The 22,233-nt window shown below is 36.0% G+C and overlaps 4 protein-coding genes across 5 annotated transcripts; 1 reads left to right on the top strand and 3 right to left on the bottom strand.

Annotated features, from left to right (window-relative positions):
- Window positions 1–4,114: 4,114 nt before the first annotated feature.
- EMB1796 (Pentatricopeptide repeat (PPR) superfamily protein) lies at window positions 4,115–6,546 on the top strand. The gene has a single exon (XM_022053625.2). It carries the CDS (start codon window positions 4,274–4,276, stop codon window positions 6,191–6,193), a length of 1,920 nt encoding a protein of 639 aa, XP_021909317.2. The 5' UTR covers window positions 4,115–4,273; the 3' UTR covers window positions 6,194–6,546.
- A 751-nt stretch (window positions 6,547–7,297) lies between these two features.
- Window positions 7,298–10,134, bottom strand: LOC110823163 (E3 ubiquitin-protein ligase SINAT5-like). Its single transcript, XM_022053484.2, has 3 exons — window positions 9,708–10,134; window positions 8,214–8,600; window positions 7,298–7,870 (listed from the first exon to the last, which is right to left on the bottom strand). The coding sequence occupies exons 1-3, from the start codon at window positions 9,945–9,947 to the stop codon at window positions 7,508–7,510; spliced, it is 990 nt and encodes a 329-aa protein (XP_021909176.1). The 5' UTR covers window positions 9,948–10,134; the 3' UTR covers window positions 7,298–7,507.
- Window positions 10,135–10,725: 591 nt separating this feature from the next.
- LOC110823162 (E3 ubiquitin-protein ligase SINAT5-like) lies at window positions 10,726–14,030 on the bottom strand. Its single transcript, XM_022053483.2, has 3 exons — window positions 13,394–14,030; window positions 11,748–12,134; window positions 10,726–11,301 (listed from the first exon to the last, which is right to left on the bottom strand). The coding sequence occupies exons 1-3, from the start codon at window positions 13,649–13,651 to the stop codon at window positions 10,939–10,941; spliced, it is 1,008 nt and encodes a 335-aa protein (XP_021909175.1). The 5' UTR covers window positions 13,652–14,030; the 3' UTR covers window positions 10,726–10,938.
- Window positions 14,031–14,628: 598 nt separating this feature from the next.
- CLPX (CLP protease regulatory subunit X) lies at window positions 14,629–21,807 on the bottom strand. 2 transcript variants are annotated; one of them, XM_022053530.2, is made up of 17 exons: window positions 21,597–21,807; window positions 21,373–21,471; window positions 20,698–21,287; window positions 20,029–20,087; window positions 19,469–19,569; window positions 18,127–18,206; window positions 17,447–17,497; window positions 17,012–17,086; window positions 16,843–16,920; window positions 16,567–16,623; window positions 16,243–16,313; window positions 16,066–16,165; window positions 15,877–15,981; window positions 15,546–15,608; window positions 15,256–15,378; window positions 14,962–15,117; window positions 14,629–14,875 (listed from the first exon to the last, which is right to left on the bottom strand). In XM_022053530.2, the coding sequence occupies exons 3-17, from the start codon at window positions 21,268–21,270 to the stop codon at window positions 14,804–14,806; spliced, it is 1,764 nt and encodes a 587-aa protein (XP_021909222.2). In that variant the 5' UTR covers window positions 21,271–21,287; window positions 21,373–21,471; window positions 21,597–21,807; the 3' UTR covers window positions 14,629–14,803. The 2 variants fall into 2 exon arrangements, with proteins under 2 accessions (XP_021909222.2, XP_021909221.2); XM_022053529.2 differs by lacking the exon at window positions 21,597–21,807 and having other exon boundaries at window positions 21,373–21,590.
- Between the last annotated feature and the right edge of the window lie 426 nt (window positions 21,808–22,233).

The following is a 22,233-nucleotide window of genomic DNA, read 5'->3' on the forward strand; positions in this document are numbered from 1 at the left end:
TTAGCTTAGAGGATTTTTTTGGGGTCAATTTGATTTGAATATGGTTTTGAATATATGCATTGAAGTTGAGACAATTATATACCTATATGATTTCTTTTGTTAACTTATTATACACACACACACACACACACACATACGTATATATGTAACTTATAATATATAATAATATGTTTCTTAGTTTATACATAATATATATTAGTTGTTACTATTAGTAGTGGGAGATTTTTAATTAATGTATGTACCGTATAACTCAAATTTGTAATATAATAAAAATAAAAAATAAAAAATATATTAAATATCTAATTAAAAAAAAGTTGGTAAACTTAGAGTATTATTAAATTATATAAGTAAATTTTTGGCCTTTAACTTTTATAGTAATACAACTTACCTTTCAAGTATATCTATATATATCATATAAATATAAGTCGTGACTTTGGTGACAATAAACAACATATATATATAGATATATATGTAGTTTTACATGCATGTCATTCGTACATATAATATATATACATATAGAAAGCTGTATTTGTTTGTCTCCTTTTCTTTTTAGGTGTTTGTATCAAGCAACAATTAATATATATAATATCATATAATATAATAAGGTGTTAATCCCCAAACATTGATCTTATCTGTTAATCATAGTTGATGATCTATTTTTGATATTTCATTTAGGGATCCAAAATTTTAAAAGAAATAAATTATAAATTGAATGCGGAAACAAAATAATAAAATTAGAGTTTACATTCCTTACACAATAATTGAAAATACTCAATCTGGTTACGGGAATGATCATTCTAAAAAAACAAATGAAAAATCAAAGAAATAAATAGAAAGTAAACAACTGAACATCCTATTCGCAATCTTTTTGTGGATTGAGATATGAATCTTGATTCTCTTTATATAAAATAGTTAATGAATGAGTGAGGTACACTAGCGCAATAAGAATGTCACACTACTCACTGATACATAAATGAATGTTGGTAAAAATCATAAAAATAACTAATGGAACTCTTAATTTACGTAAATTCATTTATCATAAATAAAATAATTTATTACATACTTACCGTAGCGAGATTTTTAAAACCGACCTATAAAAGCAATGACACAAACAACATCATAGTATCATTTTTAATTAGCCAGAACAATAACTTTTTCTTTTTATCTGCCTACTGGTATCCATGTGGGTCCATATAGATATTCATATTATGCGTGAACCCTTATTCAACACTGTCAACTAACGGTGTAGGTGAAACAGGCCGTTCTTATACCCCGTCTAGTATGAGCGACAAAAATATAATATCTCAATACCCCGTCCGATATAAGGATGAAACGAGTTGTCTCATACCCCGTTTAGTATGAGCGCCAAAATACCAATTCTCGATACTCCGTTTGGTATGAGGTAACGTTCACGGTAGAGTTCCCTATGTACTTGGTCTGTCTACAATCTTCTAGGTTATTTAGTTAGACTATCATTCATTCATTCACTTAATTAAACAATTTTTCGTTTACATTTAATTTCCAGTTTCACAATTTAACTGTAAATTACGTAAAATAATCAATACATGCATCAAGGAAACACAACTGAATCATCTTACCAACTCCAGTGTATTATGATGTATTTAAAACAGTAAAATTAATCAATTAGTTAAAACATGACAAACAGTAATAAATAACTAGTTCCGGCTCCATTAGTAACTTATAATTAATTATTAAAGTTTTCTAAATTACACAAAATACTGTATTATTTATAATTAAACTTCAATTTCATAACAGAGAATAAGATTAAGGATTCTTATTTGAATCAGTGCCCGAAATACTAAACTTTCAGCTGCGTCTACTAGCGGTCATCGAGTCTCCTGAATTATCTTTCGGAGATTAAAACATACTTCAAATACTTAAAAATATTCTAAAAAATTGAAAATCGATGTTAAAAACCTTTTTCAGCTAATTTTAGAATTCCAACATGGCAGCACTGCTGTGCTCCGGCAACAGCATTGCCGTCCGCGGTGATAGTTTGTCTCGGACTGGTCATTTTCGGCCAGTTTTGGCATATTTCGGTCGATTTTATACTCATCCATACGAGAAAACACATTAAGGGGTCTCAGTTGGCCAAAAAAAGTCGAAAAATAAAAACTCACCGGCAACGAGATTTTTCAGTGCGATAGCTCCGCCGATTCACCTTTACGATTGAGTGTTTTTCTTCTGTTAACCTGTAAAAAATAGAATGGTGATTACAATGGTGAAAAAATCGCACGAAACGAGAATTGGAAAGGGGCTCATCGGAGGCAGTTTTTGATTTTTTTCGTGGTGGCACTGTCGGGATTTACCCGCAGTTTTCGGCTTATCCGCTGGTCCTTTTGCTTCGATTTGGCCATGGAGGTGTTCAAAATCAAATTTAGATGGAATATTTTTTTTTACATTTTTTGGCAGTCGGAGGTGGTTCTGGCGTGGCGATGGGCGGCGGTCGGCTCCCTTCTATGGCGATTGATTCTTCTTCTCCGGCGGGGGGCTGGCGGCTAGGGTTAGGATTTGTTGTGAAGTGAGATATTTATATCCATCTTCCTTTAATCTGGGTCGTTTATTGCATTTAATCTTAACCGTCCGATCGCGTTTAAAGAGGAAATGAATCTGAACTATTCATCACGATTTAATCTGGACCGTACAATTGCGTTTAAAAAGAGAACAAATCTGAACCATTCATCACGTTTAATCGCTACCGTTTGATCGTGCTTGAAGAGGGAACAAATCCGGACCTTCCACGCGAACGGGAACAAATTCAGACCGTCCGATTGTGGGCACGTGGATTACCAACGTGGCCTCCCGCATGACACCGAGTCAACATGACTTGCCACGCGATGCTCCGGTTTGTCGAGGCTGCTGACTGAACAGTCATACATGACTCATTTTTCTTAAATTACATTTTAACATCTAGTTTCTAATTTTTCTTTCAAAAAAACTTCTTGAACCTAAATTTTTACCTATTTTTTTAAATTATTTTTAATTTCATCGTCCACCTATTTTTTCTAATTTTTATATTAAATAAAAATTTATAAATTTAAAAATTATATTTAAATATATTTATTATTATTTTTAAAAAATTAATCTCAAATTTCGAACCTGTATATTATATTAATTTTGTAAACATATATATATATATATAAATACATATATGCACATAGAGAGAGACGTATATATATAAACAATTCAATTTGTTCACATTTTACTAATCGTCTATGCATGACCTCTAATGGGTTATAGTCTAATAATTCTGTCATGTCATGTTTTGGTGGCTGTTGTTTTGAAGTGTATATATATATAATATGGAATCGATAAGGTCGTGTATGTACATATACGTCGCTTTGTATATATATATATATATATATATTATATGTATATGTATACGTATATGCACTTACTTATCAAGACGACCTCTCGCTTATGGACTGCATGACAAATTGATCTTAAACTAACCTAATGGACAAGTGCTACGCCATTATTCAATTAATTACAATAATATGCTTACGTTGATTCTTTTAATTTAATTCAATATATATATATATATATATGTATACATACACGTCTCCATAAGTTACATGGTTTATCCAACCAATCATGCCAATCATGACTCTTTGATATTTTTATGGGCATGCAGATCATATAGTTTTATGTACGTAATTTATTTTTATTGATGTAATAAAAATTTGTTTTTTTTTTCTAAATAATAATTTATTATAGTTTGATATTCTGTCATTTTATATGAAATTATTATTTTTTAAATTGGTATTTTTTTTATATGTAAAAAAATAATATTTTTTGATTTAAATTTATTATTTTTTCATATATATATATATGTATCTAAGTTATTTATTATTACATAATTAAATTTAATAAAGGGACCCATTAATTTTAAGGCCATTTTAAATTTATGAAAAAAATTAGATGCTGAAAGCCCAAATTTATGACGCACAAAATTATGGGCCCAATAAGATGAAGATATAACTGGTGCTAGGCCCAAATGCAATAGATGGGCTATCAGAATAATCCTATAACTTTCTTTGATAAGATACCCCGAGATAATTATTAAACTGAACAAGTGCTCCCTAAAACTCACTCCCAAACAACACTCTTCATCCACTAAACCCTCCCAAAGTCTCGAGAACCGCAGAAATCAACCAGTTTCATCTCGCCAGGAATTCTCCTCCTCTACCTCTGGAAATTCGCACTTTCGTCGTCAAGCTTCCCTCTTTCCGACTTCAAATTGCCTCGATCAATGGCGCTTTCAAAACCTACCTTCCTCATCCACCTCAAAACCCTCGTAAAATCTTGCCGTCGCAGTTACCTTCTCACGCCGCCTCCGTTCGTCACCGTCCGGAACCTGTCATTCGCGTCGCCGGAGGAAGCAGCCGCGGAGCGCCGGCGACGCAAGCGACGACTCCGGATGGAACCCCCGCTCAATTCTCTTAACCGGACCCAGCAACAACAGCAAGCTCCGACTCCTAAACCCATTCAAAACCCTAACGCTCCGAAGCTACCAGAGCCCGTCTCGGCTCTTACAGGAAACCGTCTGAATCTTCACAACCGCATCCTCACACTCATCCGCGAGAATGACCTGGAGGAGGCTGCGCTCTATACGCGCCATTCCGTGTACTCCAACTGTAAGCCAACTATATTCACCGTCAACGCCGTGCTTACGGCTCAAATCCGGCAGTCGAAATACTCCGATCTCCTCTCACTCCATCGGTTCATTACTCTAGCAGGTATAGCTCCCAATGTCATTACCCACAATCTGATTTTCCAAACGTATCTTGATTGTAGGAAACCCGATACTGCTCTTGAACACTATAAGCAGCTGATAAATGATGCACCTTTTAACCCTTCCCCCACCACTTATAGGATTTTGATAAAAGGGTTGGTCGATAATGGGAAGTTGGACAAGGCTATGGAGTTAAAGGAGGAGATGACGGTTAAGGGTTTTGCACCAGACCCAGTTGTCTATAGTTATTTGATGTTGGGTCTTGCGAGGAATTCGGACCCTGATGGCATTTTTAAGCTGTATGAGGAATTGAAGGATAAGTTGAATGGGGTTGTGGAAGATGGGGTTGTCTATGGAAGCTTGATGAAGGGGTATTTCATGAGAGGGATGGAGAAGGAGGCAATGGAGTGTTACGAAGAGGCTGTGGGGGAGAATTCGAGGATCAAGATGAGTGCTGTTGCGTATAACTCAGTGCTGGATGCACTGAGTAAGAATGGGAAGTTTGATGAGGCTTTGAGTTTGTTTGATACGATGATAAAGGAGCATAACCCTCCTAGGCGGCTGACGGTGAACTTGGGAAGCTTCAATGTGATGGCTGATGGATATTGTGCTGAGGGCAGGTTTAAGGATGCTATTGAGGTTTTCAGGAAGATGGGTGATTACAGGTGCAGCCCTGATACAATGTCTTACAACAATTTGATTGATCAGCTCTGCAAGAACGGAATGCTGGCTGAAGCTGAGGAACTATATAGAGAAATGGGAGAGAAGGGGGTGAATCCAGATGAGTATACCGGTGGCATGTTGATGGATACTTGTTTCAAAGAGGGAAGACCAGATGATGGAGCAGAATATTTTAAAAAGATGGTTGATTCAGGGCTGAGGCCTAATTTGGCTGTTTATAATAGATTAGTTGATCAGTTGGTTAAATTGGGGAAGATTGATGAGGCAAAATCATTTTTTGATCTGATGATGCCGAAGCTAAAGATGGACGATGATAGTTACAAGTTCATCATAAAGACATTGAGTGAAGCAGGGAGACTAGACGACGTGCTTAAAATAGCTGATGGAATGTTGGATGATGAAAGCATTGAGTTTAGCGAGGAGCTGCAGGAATTTGTCAAAGTGGAATTAAGAAAGGATGGAAGAGAAGAAGAGTTAACAAAGCTAATGGAGGAGAAGGAAAGACTAAAGGCTGAGGCTAAAGCCAGAGAAGCTGAGGCAGCAGAAGCTGCCAAGAGGAGTGCTAGGGCTGCTGTCGCTTCATTGCTTCCTTCTAAATTGTTTGGGAACAAAGAATCGGAGACTGAGACTGCAGACCCATCTGGAAATGCTGTCGAAATGGCTGAAACTGAGAAGCAGGAGGGCGTGGAGGAAGCTGTCAATGTGCAAAAAACAGAAGCTACAAACAATGATGGAGCTGAGCAGGTAACAGCTTAAATGTTTTGATTGAGGAAAAAGGGGGGGGAGGGGGGGGGAATGCCCTATTGCAATCTCATCCTCTAATCAGCAATTAATTTATATGTAATCAGCAATCAATTTACGTGATCATGCTTCTATTACTTCATTTATCATCTCTGGAAATCAAACTCGATTTTGGTTTGAAGTCATTGGAAATTGGATGTTTCTACTCTTTGAGTAATTATCTGTATTTCCAATTGTAAAAGAAACCTGATGATGGTTGGATTTCTAGGCACACAGAGATATTTCAAACTGGTATAGGTTTTGGTTTTGAACAATTTTGAGTTTCCTCAACAGATTCAATTAAGATCTATTTCCAGTTTCAGACTTCATTGTTTGACCAATTTTGTTTAACCAGTTGCTTATGTATAAATGAAGTTAAAGTTTCTACTTTCTTATCAAAGAGAATGCTTGTCTGTTAACATCGATGTTGGTGGAACATCAATTTGTGAAGGCAACAATAATATTCTTCTTGTTGGGATGTCTTGTGTCTGCCTTTTAGAATTTTCATTCCCCAGTGATGACACCATTTTAGCCTCATTTTGGTCTTTGGTTTTTAATTTTCTCACTTTTTTTTTTAATAAAAAAATTCTTGAGCAATTAGCATTATATGTTAAAATATATTTTATCATTTGTAAAAAATGGATAGTTGGTTTAATTAATAGTTCATTTAAAATCTATTTTGAATTTAAAATTTACTAAAACTAGTGTAATTGTATAATGTTCGGTTTAATTAGCAATTTCTATCAAAACAGCAATTCATCAATCTGAAAAGACCTTATAACCAAAATAAACCTTAAAAAATAAAATGAGACGAGCAGCAAGATCTCTGTCAATTCTACCTTCATTGAACTTAAAGTTCCTTACTTGAGTATTGGCACCACATCCGTACATCATTTTAAGAAAACCCATGTCTGTCTATCTGTCTATTATACATATATATATCTATATACATCCACTTTTCATGTGTCCTCATACCATGCCCTGCTGCTTTTAAATCATGTAATCAAAACCCCACCTACACATCAAATAATGAGATTCAAATGAGAAGCACGTCTAAGAAATTATGGCCATAGTCCAATCTTCATTTGGAAACTTCATCTTCATTGTCATGCTACCAAACCAGTTCATTAGGGTTCAGCTGCTTATCATACAATTTATAGAAGTTTAGAGACATACAAACCCTTCTGAATTCTTACTTCCACATACCAGACAAAAAAGCTTGGTAAAGGTACAGCATATAGAATAAAAACTTGCCAAACAATTTGGTAATAATTCTGAAAATCATATCTCTCAGCTACAAAGGTTTGGTATGCACACACCCGCATCCGGATTCTGTTGTTCCTTCCATATCCTCCCTGTAACTCGCAGTTTCAGCTCCTTTCTGTCCCCACCAGAGAAGAAAAGTGCCATGTTTCTTTGAATGATGAGGCCATCGTGACTGTCCCTCACCTTCCGGTGACTATCTCTGATGCTCCGTGGAGTGCCCTCCCATATGAGTTTCCGGCCATTTGCTCCCACCTCTAGGCTGTAGCTGTAGTTCCGAGCCTCAATCTCGTCACCCATGAATCGAAGGAAAGCCATATAAACTGGGGCCATTCCGAGCTGGAAAGCTTCAAAGTGAAGACAGAAATATTGACCAAAACAATGGAAAACCTGAAAAGAGCAAAAACTCAGGTCAGAAGAAAGAGCATGCCAGCAGAACCTATGATTATCCATATATAAAATATAGTTCAAGTAGTAAGACTGTAAATTTGAGCAGGATTGAAATTTTAATTTAATGGAATAAAAAAGAAAATATAACTAGAGCTGTTTGAATTACGTATTAAATATGTAAAAAGGTCAAAATTCTATATATATTAAATGTAGGAACTGAATGAGAATATTTTGAGAATATAATATACACAATACAATTGCCACTTAAATTTAAGTAATGTAAACCAAAAAATGAACTATTCTTTGTTACGAACACTATCACAAACAAAATCATGGTACTCACCGTTAGCATCCATGTGGCATTCTCTACTTCACGAGGATTGGACTTTACATAACGATGGTTGAACGTGCATCCTGTGTGCATATCAACCTTATGATCATCCCTCAGATGAGCAACCAGGAAAGGGATATCCCCAACAACTGCACACTCTGACCCAGCATAAGGACAGTTATATGGTCTGAAGTTACAGACTGCCTCATGCTTCAGTTTGCTGTAATATGGAAATATCTCTGGGCATCCTAAGTTGTAATACTTGCATGGCAGTTCTAGTGATTCGGCAACCTTCTCCAGTGCTAAACACCTAATATCTCCGAGTTCCTGTCTACATGTAGGACACCGATTGTGCACCCTTGTTTTACAGGTAGAACACAGTGTGTGTCCGTTATGGCACTGCAAAAAAAATACTTGTTAAAATAGCAGGTCGTCTCTAAACCCTTGCCACTCACTAACTGACAGTTTATTCTGGAAATTCAATGGAAATTGTAATATGAAACAATCCAGAGAGAGAGAGGAACACAAAGGAGCAAGAGGGTCATGAGATGCAATTACTCCATGTTTATAACATGTAGCCAGAAAATGATTCAACAGAAAAAAAAACAACTCATTCTCTCATCAGAGCAAAGAAAAACCTTTACAGCATTGATTATTTGACAGCTTAAGAAATATAGGTCATGGATATACACCAATGAGAGCAAATTTCAGTTTTCTGCATTGTGCTTCTCTTCTAAGTTGCCCATCTTGAAAGGCATCCTAACCTTTTCTCTATTTCCACTCTTTAGTTCACAACACATTCCATTCTTTTTCTGAATTTTACTGATGTCCCACTTTTACTTTGCATCATTTTAAGAATCGGTTTTCCAAATGTTTGATCTTCAATCAATATTTCAGATTCTCTAACCCCATAATTTAAACCGTACCGAGGCAAGTCCGAAACAACTCTGTCGATTCGTAACAGGAAAAAAGACAAGTAACTCCCAAAACTTGGCATAAAGTTCTTTCAAAGGGGAAACGGTAACTCCATAATTACTTGGAAAAGAACTTCAATCAAACAAATCAGCAAGCCAAACAGACACTATACATGATTGTTCAATTACCTGCATTTCATTTAAGATGAAATATGCAATTCCTTGATCATAAACGTTAACAATAATAAATCAAACCCTAATTTCAAATTAACCCTAGAGGTCACCATGACAAAGGTCTGTACTTTGGGTGACATAATCAAATCAAATACTTTGAAAAATGAAACAATCTTCCAATTCCACTCAGTCCACCGAATCTAACCCAATTCAGCAAATTAGCCAGGAAGCACGAACTATACCCATGAACAAACAAAACCCTGTTCATACGCATATAACAAATCATCACCACCGACAAAATCCCAATTCAGAAATTCCACTAAAACCCAACAACACCCATCAAATTCATCAAATCAAAACCCACAAATCGAAGAAAGAGATAAAAAATAACCAATCATTAGAAAAACAGGTTTCAGACCTGATGAATTGGTGGGTACATTGAATTGGTGCAAACCGGGCATTCGAGCAATTCATGGACGCTCGTGGCCGGAGCAATCGCCGTCGGACCGGCGATATTGTTGACAGCGTTGGCGCTATTGTTGGTACCATTAGGAGGCTTCGGTGTGGCGAATTGATGATGGTGCAGATTATGGTGATGGATCTCGTCCTCATCGATACTACTTATGGATGAGACACACTCGACACTATCCAACTCCATGGAAAAAACACCAAGAGAAGAACAGATTTTGATTGGTACCCACTTATCAAAATCCCCAAAAATCTCAATATTCTTCGTAAATTACTCGTCTTTTCACTCTTCCTCTCTTGAATTTCTTCTTATTCTTCTTCTTCACCATTTATATTTAATAATGAGAAAGACTATTTCAGCCTCATTTTGGTTTATCTTGTATTTTTTTAAATACTTTTTTGTTACTTCAAACTATACTACTTATTAGTAATCTTAAAAATTCTGAAAAATTCTATTCATGTTAATTTGATTTTTTTTTTTGAACTTTTGAATTTGAATTTTAAATTTCATTTTAAAACTCTCCACCGTATTATCTTCTAAAAATATTTCATAATTTGTAAAAAAAGAATTGAAAATTATTCAATAAATGGTTTATTTAAAAGCTGTGTTGAATTAAAATTTTATATCTACTGATTGTATTGGCAAGAAAAAATTGCTCCTTTATCTTTCTCTCTGTCTAAAAGTATAATTTTTTGAGAATTCTTTTCGGAAAAAAATTCTCAAAACATACGGTATCTCTCTCCCGTAATAATACAAGGCCCCAGGAAACTTTTTAAGTATAGCTCTTTCCTATATATGTGTGTGTGTATATATATATAGACACACACACACAAACATATCCACTTTTCATGTGTCATCATACCATACCTGTTGCTTTTTAATCATGTAACCAAAACCCCACCCACTACATCAAATAATGAGATTCAAATGAGATGCAGTTCTAAGAAATTATAGCCATAGTCCAATCTTCATTTGGAAACTTTGTCTTCATTGTCATGCTACCAAACCAGTTCATTGAGGTTCAGCTGCTTATCATACAATTTTAAGAAGTTGAGAAGAAACATACAAAGCCTTCTGAATACTTACTTCCACATACAAGACAAAAAAACTTGGTGAAGGTACAGCACACAGAATAAAAACTTGCCAAACAATCTGGTAATAATCCTGAAAGTCATATCTCTCAGCTACAAAGGTTTGGTATGCACACACCCGCATCTGGGTTCTGTTGCTCCTTCCATATCCTACCTGTAACTCTCAGTTTCAGCTCCTTCCGGTCCCCGCCAGAAAAGAAAAGTGCCATGTTTCTTTGAATGATGAGACCATCGTGGCTATCCCTAACCTTGCGGTGACCATCCCGGATGCTTCGTGGGGTACCTTCCCATATGAGTTTTCTGCCATTTGCCCCAACCTCTAGGCTGTAGCTATAGTTCCGGGCCTCAACCTCATCACCCATGAATCGGAGGAAAGCCATATAAACTGGGGCCATTCCAAGCTGGAAGGCTTCAAAGTGAAGACAGAAATATTGACCAAAACAGTGGAAAACCTGAAAAGAGCAAAATTCAGGTTAAGGGAAAGAATATTCCAGCAGAGCCTATGATACACCCATATTCTACATATGCATAATGTAGTTTTTAAAAAGCTTCTTTGTAAGGATAAGTTTATAACTTATGAGAATATAACGTACATGTGGTATAAATTTGAATCATAATCGCATTTTAGAGTAGATCTAAGTTAATTCTATATCCAATTTAACGTTGTGATACCTCATTAGACAAGTGAGAGTAACAAATTCATTATTATTTAATTGAAGATACAAAGTACAATTATATATCAAATATTAAAATTAAAACTAAATATTATATATCAAATAATTAATATGAATGAAGATAAAAATTAATATGTATAAATTAAATGAATATAGAATAGAGAGGAACCAAATGCATCGTATGGATGACACTTACTATTACGAAACAAAACCATGACACTTACCGTTAGCATCCAAGTGGCGTTCTCTACTTCACGAGGATTGGATTTTACATATCGATGATTGAATGTGCATCCAGTGTGCATATCCACCTTGTGATCATCCCTCAGATGGGCAACCAGGAAAGGAATATCCCCAACAACTGCACACTCTGACCCAGCATAAGGACAACTGTACGGTCTGAAGTTACAGACAGCCTCATGCTTCAGTTTGCTGTAATATGGAAATATCTCTGGGCATCCTAAGTTGTAATACTTGCATGGCAGTTCAAGCGATTCGGCAACCTTCTCCAGTGCTAAACACCTAATATCTCCAAGTTCCTGTCTACATGTCGGACACCGATTATGCACCCTTGTTTTACAGGTAGAACATAGTGTGTGTCCATTATGGCACTGCAAAAAGCTACTAGTTAAAATAGCAGATCATTTTCAACCCTTTGCCACTCACTAACAACTATGATAGATTCCGGAGCTTCAATGGACAAATTAATTTGAAGTAACCCAGAGCAAGAAAGGAATACAAAGGAGCAAGAAGGTCAAGAAAAGTTATTACTTTATATTCATAACACATAGCAATAAAATAATTTGATAGATAAAGAAAATGGCTAATTCTCTCTTAAGAGGAAAAAAAAGCCCTAAACCAACTAAGAAAGATAAGTCATGGATATACACCAATAAGCATTCAAGTATTCATCCATGCAATTGGCCAAAGTTGTTGTTTGCCATTTTGGTGGGATCCTCTAGGTTTGTGGCCATACTAACACATGGAAACAAATACTTGCCTAAAAAGGACGCTAAGGCTGATGGGGAATCTTGAGCAAATTTCAGTTCCCTGCACTGTTCTTAGCATCTAAGATGTTCATCTTGGAAGACATCCTAACCTTTTTTCCTATCTCTGCTCTTCCTTGACGAAGCATTCTGTTCCTTTTTATGAATTGCCACTTTGCTTCATTTTAAGAATAATTTCTCATAAAATGCTTGAACTTCCAACCCACTAAACCCTGTAGTTTAAACTACATCAAAGTACTTTTTGAGAAGGTTTATACTGGTGGATCATATCTAGATTTCCAATGAAAAAAAAAAAGAAACAAACTCTATAGTAATAATTTGGAATATCGGAAAAAAATAATAATTCTCAATAAAAATGCAGCATGAATGAACTTCCAAGTGGAAGCAACTCCATAATTATTTCCTAAAATCTGCATGGAATCTCTTTTACAAGAAAACAGACACTACATAACACATGCAAGATTGTTCAATAACCTACACTTCATTTAAGAATAAATATGTTCACCATAAATGTTCACCATCACAAATCAAGTACTAATTTCAAATTAGCCTTTGAGACCACCATGGACAAGATCTTTCCAAAGGGTGACATAATCAAATCAATATTTTGAAAAGAGATGCAATCTTCTTTCACCCAATCCACCCATTCTAACCCAAGTCAGCAAATTAGTATCAGAACAAGAATAATACAAACACACGCAACAAATCATCATCATCTACATAAACCCTATTCAGAAATTCCACACAAACCTAATCATACCAATCAAGTTCAATAAATCAAACTCACAAAAGGGAGAAGAAATATCAATAAATATTCAAAGAAAAAAAGAAACAATCAATCAAGAGCACAACAAATTACAGACCTGATGAATTGGTGGATACATGGAATTGGTGCAAACAGGGCACTCGAGCAATTCATGGACGCTCGTAGCCGGAGCAATTGCCGTCGGGCCGGTGATATTGTTGACAGCGTTGGCACTATTGTTTGTACCATTATGAGGCTTCGATGTTGAGAATTGATGAAGGTGATGAGAGTGCGGATGGTGCAGATTATGGTGATGGATCTCATCCTCGTCGATGCTACTTATGGATGACACACACTCGACACTATCCAACTCCATTGAAAAACACCAAAGAAGAACGGATTTGATTGATAGACACTACGAATCCCCAAAAACCTCAAAATTCTTCGTCAATTTCTCCCCTTTCACTTTTCCTCTATCAAAAACCTTCTCTTCTCCTTCTACTTCTTCTCTCTGTATATCAACCCTTTTTGTACAAGGAGGAGGATTGTAACGAGAAAACGGAGAGAGAATTCGATTCCGAGGAAACAAACAGCCCCCCTCCTTCTCTTCCTCTCTCTCCCTCTCTCTCTCTCTCTCTCTCTCTCCAAAAGGATGTACCTTTCTTCGTTGTCTCTTTTTTCTCTTTTTCTCTGTCTCTCTCTGTACTTTCTCTCTCCAAGATTTCGTGAACAGAGAGAAAGAGAGAGACGAGGGTAGCCGTAGATGGTCAGAGTCTACCAAAGGGGTTGTATTTAAATCTGACGGTTGATGGATTTTCAAATTTGTTATTTTTGTTAACCTTAAAATAAAATTTAAAAAAAAAACAGAAATACCTGAAAAAGAAAAACAATTTATTTTCGTATTCAAATAATTAGGTGTGTAATAAATCAGTGACCAACTACCCTGCTTCAAGATTAATTAATATTTTCAGATGAATTTCTTGAAGAACAAAAATTTCTACGTTAATTCTCATATTATTTTATATAAAAATTCAGCCAATATGATTACGGAAGTGAGATTATGAATTTTATCATCATATGATTAACTTGAAAATTTGCTTCTAAGTTAAGATCAATGATTAATTTAACGGCTAAGATCGTATCATGGGTATATATAATATATATGTATAGTTCATAACGAAAGTTTGATAACAAAGAATCCAACAATCATTGAAACTGGTTTGCAACTGTAATGGTTTGCTAACCATCTAACAACCAACCCTAGAAACATGATCATTCTCTCTTTTCCAGCAGACAATATATATATATATATATATATGTGTGTGTGTGTGCGCGCTCAAACTGCAAACAGAATTCAAAAGCTCGCCTGCTTATATACTTAAAATCAATGGCGATGGTTCGGTTGGTTGATTGCTGCTGCGCAGAGTTGAATCGATCATACAGCTGATATTTTTTATTTTATCAAATTATAAATAAATTTACTATGTACATCAGACTACTAAAGTTACAAATCAAATTCACCATAAGATCACATGCTGGCTACGACTGATGGGAGCTCGGGCTCCACCTCCGGCTCCCCCTCGGAGATCTCCACAGCCGTCTGCAATAGGGTTTTCCGAAGTTAGTGGATGGAGATTGGCAAAGGTTGAGAAGTATTTTAGTAACCGGGTTAAGTAACAAACAAACCTCTGCGGCCTTTGGTTCGTGCTGTGAAAGGTATCGGTCCAATGCACCTTTCCCATACAGAATCTTGGCTCCCTGGAGACGTCCATTGAATTCAAGAGCTTCTTCATTGACAACAACAGCATCAATTATGCCATCTCCTGTTCTATCATCAGGAATCTGCAGAGAAACCGATCAAAAGTATTTTTTTATTCAATTTCGTGAATCAATAAACAGAGAGGATTTCGTGGAAGAGTGAATCTTGTCTAATCATGTAACTAATCCATAAGATTGTTACAGACACATAAAGGAATTTACCTCATACATAGCATCCATCAAGATATTCTCCAATATGGACCGTAAGCCCCGGGCCCCTGTATTTTTCGATATGGCTCTTCTAGCAATTAATCTTAGCGCCTTTCCTGTGAAATGCAGCTTGACCTGGGAAATCCAGAAGTCAGTGCAAGAACAATGCTATTCTAAATATACATAGTATACGAACAGGAGGAGCCTGTTAATGGAGATGTCCAATCAAATTGATTCTGAACATCCAACAAAAAGGGCAAAACATAATAAGATTATTAGATAAGTCCGAGGAAAGAACTTACGCCATTCATCTGGAACATCTTCTTATATTGCTTACCCAAGGCATTTTTGGGCTCGGTCAGCACCTACAGGATAATGGTGGCAGTTAATATCGAGATTAATAATGCTTGATGAAAAAGCAAAACCTCAGAAATTTAATCAATTGGCTGATAACACCAAACAAATAATTCCCACTTAGCATGTTTCTATTGAGAACAAATAAAGCCTGATAAATCTGTTTGCCCCTTTAAGAAACAATATGTATGCATGGGAAATAAAGAGGTCGGAATAAAGTAAGCTAATCATAAAACAACATTCTTATGGAAATTAATTATCTAAAATTCAGATCGACACCTGAACTAGTTGGTCTTCAGTTAAAGCTGACAAACTGACAAGAACAGGAAATCTTCCAACAAACTCGGGAATCAAACCATATGAAACAAGGTCACTACTCTCAACCTGTCAGAAGGGGAAAGTTCATAAACTTTGAGCAAATAACAACCAACAATTACATAAACTGTTTTTTCCCATTAATGTGCGTACAGTCTCCATTAAGGATGAAGCAACAGCAGCATCTGTAACACCACCCGCTCTCATGTTTGCACGTACTGGGGCACCAAATCCGATCGAAGAGTCTTGACGCCTGGAACAGATTTAAAATATTGAGCAATAGAAAGAGGAATATTGGCAATATACACTACTTGAGGACATACAATTAACCTTTCTGAGATTGTCTTCTCTATGTCAATAAAAGCACCCCCACATATGAAGAGTATGTCTTTCGTGTCAATCTGTTGAAGAAAACATACGGATGAAAACAACAGAAAGAATAATGGAAAACAAGAATCAAATATCCAAAGAACGAGAGATCTTGCAGAAGTCAGCCAACCACATAAATAATGCCTTAACTACGGTAAACTCCTGATCAGATCTTTCCCACAAAAGCACAAAAAGCAAGAAGAGAAACAAGGCACACATTCATCGTGTGCCTGAATAATCAACATATCTGCAAAAAGTATGAATCTACGAAAAAGAATCACAGACCTGAATATTTTCACCTCTGGGATGCTTCCTAGCTCCTTTCTCGGGAACATTGACAATCTAAATAAAGGGGGAGAAAAAGTTAACACAGATGAGACATATGAAAAGCAATTACTATCTAATCCAAATAAAGGACTATTGTTTTTGATTAATGAATAATTGACTAATTGACCTCCAATGAAGTAATGGAAATTTATTTGACTGGATTAATTCAAAACTGAAGGTTTGTATTGGACAAACAAAATTTACAAAGACAAAATTTTGCGTTCATGCACTTACTGTTCCTTCTAGCATTTTTAATAATGCCTGTTGAACACCCTCCCCGGAGACATCTCTACTGATGTTAAGGCTCTCAGCCTGCAAATCAAAGTGAAGGACATAGAAAATTGTTAGTGAAAGAATGAATTTTCAAATTGAAAGAAAAGAGAAAAAGATGAGTTAGGTCGACCTTTTTAGTAATCTTGTCAACTTCATCGATGTAAACAATGCCCTGCTGTGCAGCTGCAACATTGTAGTCAGCAACCTGAAATATATATTTGAAAAAGAAAAATAGGATACTTAGTTTAATTAGTACATGCTTATAGAACCCATTTCCCACAGCAATGAGTTCATGTTTGATTTTACAACTACAGCAGACACTTGTAGGCTTCACTGCAAGCAATGTCATACAATCCTAAATACCATGGAAACCACAATAGCACCTTTAACTTTCTCGTGTATTTAAAAGTCAAATTATAATGACTTATGAAGCAGAAAAGAAAAAGATCAAATACATATAAATAAAAAGTTGAAGTTATGTAGGCTCCATGTGTACTACTGAAAGATGCCACAAAATTCAAACAGATAATAGCATGTATATTAAGACGGCCTTCAAAAACTTTACCATGAGTAGCTTGTATAATATGGATTCCACATCTTCTCCCACGTACCCTGCCTGTAAATAGTCATTGCCATAGCCAAAAAACACATATGTGAGTCACACTCTTTGCTCAGCATATTATCAGAGGAAACATTTTCTTTGACAAGTCTAGATGTTATTAAAGGGTAAAGTAATTGTAGAAAATATTAACTCTTCCTTCATAAGAGGAAACTGAAAAGAAGCTATCAACTCTTTTGCTTTTGATTTGCTTAGCTTGGAAAGAAAAAGGAGATCTTCATGTCAATGTAAGGACTGCCCCCACTTAGTTAAGGGAGTGCATGGAGATGCTAATGTGATTGGATTCCATAACTGGAAGAAGGGACTACTTGAAAACGAAACAAAACATGAGGCTGACACGGACTTCCAGATAAAGTTTCGTTTTGATTTGATATTTGTCTTTACCGTTTGATAGAAAGCAAACTCTTGAGGTCCTAAAGTGATTGTTGCACATCCTATGGAGTGAGTGCAGATGATCTTAGATTAGTTATTTATGTAATTTTGAAAATGATATTACTCCTTAATGTGTGGGGGACCGTAACTACCTTATCTTTAATGTGCATCTACTCAAAAAATTTTATTTCAAATGCTGGCAAAGGGGCTGGCGAAAGACTTCTGTTCACAGGAATGACGTGCATAGAACTTACCTGAGTCAATGTGGTTGCATCGGCTATGACAAAAGGAACATTTACAAACCGTGCCAAGGTTTTAGCAAGTAGTGTCTTCCCTGTCCTTGAAATAACATCAAAACAGAACAGCTGAGAGACAGTAACGTGGTTATAATCAATCAAATCAAACCACAACTTTATTGAAGCTTATGCCATAATGTGCATCGGAAAGTAAACAAGCAAACCCAGGAATCTTTTACATGGCAACCTAAAAGAGAAAAACAATAAAATTTTACATCTTCTCATCTGCCAACAAACTGAATGAACAAATTCTAACAGTAAAATGAAGATTCTTCCTAATTTTTTGGAGAAGAAAATATAGTTGAAAGGGCACCAATGGTGGCACCTTCCATACACAAAAGATTTCCAAATTTCCCAACCAGAAAAGATCTAATAGATCAACAGAATCACAATCATCACAGATGAGGCATATGCAGAGTTCTAAACCAATGATCATGTATATGAGCAAAGGGGAAGGACCAAGTTTTAAAATTCAGCATGACCCAGAAAATAGCAGGGATGATGGATAAGAACTTTTCTTAGAGCTTGAAGCCAGTTCCCATTCCAAGCACGTAGCCCATCTTTTATGGAGTCACTAACTACTGACCAATATTAAGGAGATTGAGTTCTCAACCCATGACCAATATGAATGCAAAGTTCCTTTGTGACCCTCATAACTTCTTCATTGTAGCTCCACTCAATGCCTCATTGCATAGGGAACCTCAAAGTGGCTCTACTGCACTATAATTATATTCCATCCATTACCCAATTCCATTCATTTAGTATCCTTTTGGTCTCACTGACATATGAGATGTCATTTTTAGCCTATCTCTTCTATTTCTATATATGGAAAGTTAAAAAGTTATCATATAATACTCCAGCCAGACTTGCAGAGCCCTCTAGCTTGAGGAACCAAAGCATAAAAATATTCTTCCCAATAAAATGCCTTTGACATTAAAGGTAGCAGCTGGTAGAATAAAGATCTGGATTATATGTTTATCAAACCACAATAAAGAAGGACTAAGGACAAAATTAACATATCCAGATAAGACCAATGTTACAGCAGTAACTGCAACATCTAAAGATGAGAGAGGGTCGTATGCAATCTGAGAAATAAAATCCATCTCTAGTTATACAGAATCTTGCTGGAAATAGACTTATTGTTATAATTAGAAAAAATTACTCCCTTGGAAGAGTTAGGATTTAATAGTTTTTTTTTTTTAGATAAGAGTTAGGATCTAATAGGGATGGTCTCAATTCAGCTTTAACAGTAAATTTTTTTTAAAAAAGCAACATTGTAAAAAAGAAAATAAGTAATTACCTGAGCCTGTTGGCCCCATCAAGAGAATGTTACTTTTCTCCAGTTCCACCATATCATCATCTATTCCTTCCGCTGTGTTTCCATCAGAACTGCCTGCCGGCCTAACTTCCCAAGTGATGTGAACAAGTTAGTAATAGAAACTTTTAACAGAACAGACAATCAATGTTGGCACATTACCATGCCCACAAATATATAGGCACATTAACTAGTACTCACACTTGCACATCAAGCATGCAATCAACAAGTACCAAAGCATCCTCCATTAACAAATACCAATTTAACAATCAAACATATAACTAAGCATAAAGAGAATGACTAGATATTGTCAATATTTGCTCCTATGATAAAAGAGAATTAACATGGAACAGATATTTTCTTTACTTCTCTAAACCTTGGATGCAATCAGAGTACATATGAATCATCGATTCAGATGAGGCATTGTCACCGATGTCAACCAATGTGTACTGCAGCTTTCTTGTTTCCAGAGATATGCATAGCAACAGAATATAGGGAACAGACCAAAACAAGGTGTAGATATATTTCCAAGGCAGTGACCTAACCGTTTCTGGGACTCATGATAGATCCTCTTATAATGATTGTAAACTGCAACAGAAAGCACCTGCATTAAAGAGAAAATTAAAAAAAAAAAAAGACAAATTTCCTTACGTGAGCAAACCCAAGTGAAGCCATAATTTAAAGAAATCAAGAATTTTTGTAAGAAATTTACAGATGTCAACATTAATGATCCAAATAACATAGATAATTGAATCCTATAAATAACAGGCAACCAGGAGATTGTACTGGTACTGATCAGGAGATTATAACAGGCAATTCTTGCTTTAATGATTATCAAATGAAAAACCACAACAGAGCAAGTTTTCCCTCATCTTACTCTGTTCAAACAAGGTTACAGAAGATGAAGTGGCAAAAAGTTCAATTGAGACAAAAGATTTTTTCCAATCATAAACAAAAAGGCCAAAGGCATTAATCATGCAACAAACAGAATAAAACAAACATTGCAGAGGTTAAAAACACTACATAATATATTTGCATTTGTGAACGAAACACCTTCATGCCCAAGCAAAGAAAACAGGAAACAAAGGCTTAAAATTCAAACCATGGTAAATTCATCTTCATTTGCAAAAATTAAAGCGTTCACATGCCTAAAATATATATGCAAGTGCTAGCCAAAAAAATGCAACACGAACAAATTATCATAAAAGTTTAACCTTTTTTGCTCTCTCCTGTCCAATGACAAACTTGTCCAGCCCCTTACAAATCTCCTTTGGAGTCGGAAAATTATGCCCTAAATTGGATCCACCCCAACACCCATCCTTCGAATTCGACCCAAACCCACCACCCGACCCGGAGGTTGCTCCTCCTCCCCCGCCGCCACCTCCCCCACGGCCCAAATTCGACCCGGTAACCCGAACCGCAATCCCGTCCTCCGGAGGCTGCCATACCTCCGGTGGGTCCCCATATGAGCTCACTAGGGCACACCCACTTCCCAATTTCTCACTCCACTCCTTATTAAAACCCTTGCTCGAATTCCAGGTATGCTTCCCGTTATCGAGAAGTTGAGTACCCTTTTCGACAAGGTCTCCGCGAAGCGACACTGGCTTAAATGACGTGAAATGGTAGGACGAATTGACGAAATGATCGTCCCGTTTGTTAGTCTGCGCAGCACAGTGAGAGCTCGTCGTCCGACCAGCGTGCATGTAATTTAACATACAATACCTGAAATGAGTGACCGTAAAGGAAGCTGTCTCCTTAGTTGTTTTCGATCTAAGTGCGGCAGCCATGGTGAGAAGAACTTCCCCTGAAATTGACGACAGGGAAATTCAGGATGGGTTCCGATAGGATAAAAGATAAATCAACATGGAGGTTCAAAAATGGAAACTTACAATATGGTTTTGAGGAAAAACAGGATTTACTTTACGTGGGTTTCCTCCAGATGCCGTGATTATCATGCAGAGATAAGGAATTTCGGAAATGGAGGTCAACTGAAACAAGGATGAAGAACAGAAACACTGAAACAAAGAGGATAATTCATAAATAAAATATCCAATTGATAGTGATGAGTGCAGGGGCGTGCGTGAAGCTTCGGAAGAAATAGAAGAATATCTACCGAGCTTTGGAGGGTTAAATTGGGAAATTCAAGAAAAGGCCGCCGGAGGTAGCAGATAATAGCTGACTGAAAACGATGTCGTCTGGGACAAAGCAAATGGCAACCTCACAGGTTGTGGAGGATGAGTTTGGTGATGTTAAAATATCAAAGAACAAAATATTTTAAGACACAAATATCTGTACTTCTCCTTAAAAAAAGAAGTTGAATTTTCTGAAAAATAAAATGTAAAGTTTTGATCTTTTAATATCAAATGTATGATGGGTTTGATATTATATGCTTAGTTAGATTATAGACGTATAGATGTGTGTATATATATATATGACAATTTTTTATTTTCCTGTTATTCTGGGGAGGTACTAATCAAACTTTTTGATTAAGAAAAGATTTAAAAAGAAATCATTTTGTCTTCGTATGATTGGATTAAGGAACCAAAACATGAAAATGGGAAATTGAGGAAATTTTAGTCAAACTCTTGTTTCCACCAATGGAATTGACCCATCTGAATCTTTGAAAATGTTGAGAACTCATTTAATTTTTGAATGTATTTTGTTTTCATTTATCAAATTTGAACTATTTAATGAATAATTAAATCAAATTTACTTATATTTTTAATGTTATAACAGTATTATATGCTGCT

The sequence above is a fragment of the Carica papaya genome, chromosome 9 (genome assembly GCF_054855325.1).
Source record: "Carica papaya isolate Zhongbai chromosome 9, ASM5485532v1, whole genome shotgun sequence".
In the NCBI taxonomy this organism is placed as follows: domain Eukaryota; kingdom Viridiplantae; phylum Streptophyta; class Magnoliopsida; order Brassicales; family Caricaceae; genus Carica; species Carica papaya.

Excerpts from the sequence above, each read along its gene's own strand:
- EMB1796 (XM_022053625.2), top strand. The coding sequence starts at position 4,274 with ATGGCGCTTTCAAAACCTACCTTCCTCATCCACCTCAAAACCCTCGTA.
- LOC110823163 (XM_022053484.2), bottom strand. The coding sequence starts at position 9,947 with ATGGAGTTGGATAGTGTCGAGTGTGTCTCATCCATAAGTAGTATCGAT. Across the intron at positions 8,601-9,707 it reads TGTACCCACCAATTCATCAG|TGCCATAACGGACACACACT; the intron begins GTCTGAAACCTG and ends TTTTTTTTGCAG. Across the intron at positions 7,871-8,213 it reads ATGCCACATGGATGCTAACG|GTTTTCCATTGTTTTGGTCA; the intron begins GTGAGTACCATG and ends TGCTCTTTTCAG.
- LOC110823162 (XM_022053483.2), bottom strand. The coding sequence starts at position 13,651 with ATGGAGTTGGATAGTGTCGAGTGTGTGTCATCCATAAGTAGCATCGAC. Across the intron at positions 12,135-13,393 it reads TGTATCCACCAATTCATCAG|TGCCATAATGGACACACACT; the intron begins GTCTGTAATTTG and ends AGCTTTTTGCAG. Across the intron at positions 11,302-11,747 it reads ACGCCACTTGGATGCTAACG|GTTTTCCACTGTTTTGGTCA; the intron begins GTAAGTGTCATG and ends TGCTCTTTTCAG.
- CLPX (XM_022053530.2), bottom strand. The coding sequence starts at position 21,270 with ATGGCTGCCGCACTTAGATCGAAAACAACTAAGGAGACAGCTTCCTTT. Across the intron at positions 16,921-17,011 it reads TTGACAAGATTACTAAAAAG|GCTGAGAGCCTTAACATCAG; the intron begins GTCGACCTAACT and ends TTTGATTTGCAG. Across the intron at positions 15,609-15,876 it reads CTGAAGACCAACTAGTTCAG|GTGCTGACCGAGCCCAAAAA; the intron begins GTGTCGATCTGA and ends ATTATCCTGTAG.